General features: G+C 54.2%; 1 protein-coding gene across 1 annotated transcript; it reads left to right on the forward strand.

Moving 5' to 3' along the window:
- The first annotated feature begins 545 nt into the window (after positions 1-545).
- Positions 546-1686, forward strand: LOC134410070 (myeloid-associated differentiation marker homolog). Its single transcript, XM_063143139.1, has one exon. The coding sequence runs from the start codon at positions 704-706 to the stop codon at positions 1589-1591; it is 888 nt and encodes a 295-aa protein (XP_062999209.1). The 5' UTR covers positions 546-703; the 3' UTR covers positions 1592-1686.
- The last annotated feature ends 289 nt before the right edge of the window (positions 1687-1975 follow it).

A 1975-nucleotide genomic window follows, 5' to 3' on the forward strand; every position in this document is an offset into this window, starting at 1 on the left:
TCGTAGTCCAAGCTATCTGGAGAGCACAAGGTTTCCTGTTCCTAACCAATGGGAACACGGAAATCCTTTGTTGATGGCGGGGGCGCTGTTACTTTTTAACCGTCTCCCTCGATAAACATCTACCTGCCTCTCCCTTCCTGAACGGGTTTCCTGCTCTGAGCCCAAAGAAGCTTCAAATCGAAGGCTTAAAAAGAAATGCATTCCAACACACACACACACACACACACACACCATTGTTTGCTTGGTGCCTTCACGGCCCTACGTCACTGTCTTCCAGGAATTGCATTCCTGCCTTGAGAAAGTTCACCAAGCAGAGGTGCTGAGAGGGAGGGAGAAACATTGCAGAAGAGGACTCTGGAGTCCTTATTGGGTGCTCAACTTTTCATTCTTTCTCACTTAGCAAAGGCACAGGAACGTCCGTGGTGTTCATTGGCAAACACGGGCCCCGGTGCTTTTCCCCGCCTGTCCTCTGGGATCCCTCCCCCTGGCAAGGAGAGCAGACCAAACCCATCCACTCCAGCTGGGCGTTCCTCTGCTCTCCAGGGCAGCACCCAAGCTGAGTGCCAGACGCACTCACTCCCTGGCCAGCTCAGCAGCCTCCGTCCGGCTCCTCGGCCCACACTGAGCTCACCTGCCTCTCTCCTTTGCGCCCCCGTGTCGACGCATTTCCGGCCTCAGCTCCTCTCGGTTGCGGCGCGGCACCATGGTGACGCTTCAGCTGAACCCCCGCTCTCTGATCTCCCCGCTGGGGATTGTCCGGTTGTTTGAAATCTTCCTCTCCTGCACGGCCTTCAGCCTGGTTGCCGTCCACCACAGCTACGGCGGCTCTTACGGTGCCTGGTCCATGTTCACGTGGTGCTTCTGCTTTATCGTCTCCATCTTCGTGGTGGTTGTAGAGTTTGTGAGCTTGACCCACTCGCTGCCCCTCTCCTGGGAGGACTTCACCTCCGCCTTCTCCATGCTGGCTGCGCTCATGATCTTCACCACCTCCATCGTCTACCCGTCCGTGTTCATACCGAGCTACTGCAGCAGGAGCGATTGCAGTTACGAGGGTGCGGCCACCGCCATGTCCTGCCTGTGCTTCATCGCCTACGCGGTCGAAGTGGGACTGACCCGGGCCAAAGTCGGAGAAGTCAGCAGCTTCCTGGCCACCGTTCCTGGCCTCATGAAGGTGTTTGAAGCCTACGTGGCCTGTCTCATCTTCTCCTTGGTGGGCAACGATTTGCACTATAAGGCTTTTGCTGGCCTGCAGTGGTGCCTGGCTGTCTACTGCATCTGCTTTATTGCCACGCTTCTCATTGTCATCCTCACCATCGGACGTTGCTTTGCCTCCCTGCCCTGCCCTGCCGAGAAGGTCCTGGTGGGCTTCAACATCTTGGCTGTACTCATGTACCTAACGGCAGCCATTATATGGCCCATCTATAGCTTCAAGAACTTTGCAAGGCCTTCTCCGTGTCATTCAAACAATTCCACGTGTGTCATCTGGAACAGCCGGCTGGGAGTCTCCTTCCTGACTTTCTTCAATCTCATCGCCTACATCGTTGACCTTGTGTATTCCTCGAAAATGGTTTTTCTGACCGTTCCGGCTTAGTTTGCCCACCTGGCTGGGACTGCTTCTGTTTGGGGTACCGCTTATTATATAACCAGAATGCAAGGACCAAAATATTGTATGTCCAGCATGCCACGGCCAAGACTTTCTCAGGCGGGGCTGCTGATCTTTCTCTTCGTTTTTATCGTTTTCTCTTTTTTAATACGAAACCCAGCTTTTATTTTTGTTGTCCCGTTTCCTGCAATTCTTTGGGAATCACACCGCGGTTCTAGACCCAGCTTCGTACGGGCGCTGACAGCCCGGGGCCACCCTAAATCATATGCAGCTATTCGCAATGGTGCTTGTGACTGGGGCTCACCGTTTGTCCAAGGAAAAAGGAAGGTTCCGGAAAAACCTGTTTGCTGGTGCTTCTGCATTAGCTGCGTG

The sequence above is a fragment of the Elgaria multicarinata genome, chromosome 17 (assembly GCF_023053635.1).
Source record: "Elgaria multicarinata webbii isolate HBS135686 ecotype San Diego chromosome 17, rElgMul1.1.pri, whole genome shotgun sequence".
NCBI lineage: Eukaryota > Metazoa > Chordata > Lepidosauria > Squamata > Anguidae > Elgaria > Elgaria multicarinata.